The sequence below is a fragment of the Morus notabilis genome, unplaced genomic scaffold (genome assembly GCF_000414095.1).
Source record: "Morus notabilis unplaced genomic scaffold, ASM41409v2 Scaffold507, whole genome shotgun sequence".
Classification (NCBI taxonomy): domain Eukaryota; kingdom Viridiplantae; phylum Streptophyta; class Magnoliopsida; order Rosales; family Moraceae; genus Morus; species Morus notabilis.
In genome coordinates, this window is record NW_010359604.1 from 283,258 (window position 1) to 284,564 (window position 1,307).

The 1,307-nt window shown below is 35.3% G+C and overlaps 1 protein-coding gene across 4 annotated transcripts in view; it reads left to right on the top strand.

Moving 5' to 3' along the window:
* The window catches only part of LOC21392355 (histidine-containing phosphotransfer protein 1), an 11,944-nt gene extending 11,130 nt beyond the window's left edge, over nucleotides 1-814 (top strand). For all 4 annotated transcript variants that reach the window (XM_024163499.1, XM_024163500.1, XM_024163501.1 and 1 more), the window contains one exon: nucleotides 475-814. In XM_024163499.1, coding sequence (XP_024019267.1) covers nucleotides 475-519 — 45 coding nt within the window. In that variant the 3' untranslated portion in view covers nucleotides 520-814. The remainder of the gene's footprint in view (nucleotides 1-474) is intronic.
* Nucleotides 815-1,307: the final 493 nt, after the last annotated feature.

Genomic DNA, 1,307 nt, shown 5'->3' on the forward strand with positions numbered 1-1,307 from the left:
GCTATTTTTGTATTTTGTGTTAGGGTGACTAGGAATTATATATTGAAATATAGTCATGTTTTCGGTGAACAGCTCGAGGTTGTTGGACATAGAACCTTTAGATTCAACCCGGCTGAGCCTCCTTGCTTCTCGACATGCCCAAAAGAGTCCAAATTCCAACAACGCTTGTATCGTATGATAGTTGTCATATAAACCACTTGAGGACTTAGGGGATGTTTAGTTAGAGAATTCAAATCATGATTTGAATCATGGTTCATAATTCGTTACAGTATTTTCTCTCACAAAAAATACACGTAAATCGAAAATAATTCTAATCACATGATTTTAATTCATGAACCAAACGTCTCCTTAATCTGATCTTGAATTCAATGACTCAAAGAAGTCATGACTCAAGATCATTTTCCTTGCGTGTTGTGTGTGTCTGTGCTTTTCCTTTCAGGATCTAGAATTAAAATAACTTTTTTTGTTGTGCAGATGGAACGTAGGATTATAAGAGTACAAAGAAGGCAACAAAAGTAATGCTTATTAGCCCATCTCCTAGATATATATAATTTCGCGTTCAGCTGTGTGGAAGGCTTTCGGATTCTATTTTACCTTGCGGAACTGATGTGAACAAATGCCCGTAGTTTCGGACTTTATGCTCCTTTGCACCTCTCTCTCTCACTCACACTCAGATTAATGTTGGCGCTTTATGTCTGCGTAACCTATATTTTGGTTAAGAAGGGCCTATATTTTGGTTAAGGACTTGTTTATTAAGATACCATCTTATCTTTAGAAACTAGGGTTGTTCTTTTAGAGTGTAATTTGAGTGTAGTTTTTGAGTTGAATTTGAGTTATAACTTGAGTTGAAGTTGTAACTTGAATAAAGTTGAGTAAAGTTGAATAAAGTTAAAATTTAAAAGAACATTAACTTGAATAAAGTTGGAACTCGAGTTATATTTTTTTGAATTTTTTGGACAAAAGAACAACAAATATTTGAAGAGGGATCAGAATTTCATGCAAAATAAGTAGTTTTGGACTTCATTTCTTCCTCCATGAAATTGGACTATTTTCAGTGCCCGCTGCACCAGGGTATCACCTCCAATATCGACTAGTACTATAAACTCAATATTGCGTGAACTAAAGTCGGCATTGTGCGTCATCTGAGCATGTATGAAAGGACCTTCTCCAGTAGACTGGCCTAGCCTATTGATAGGGTTAATTTTTTACTGTTAAATATGATTAAAATCACATCAAATTAAAAAGTATGCTGACGCGACAGAATAGAGGAAATTGGATTTTATTGGCCTAATCCGGACGGAAGATTC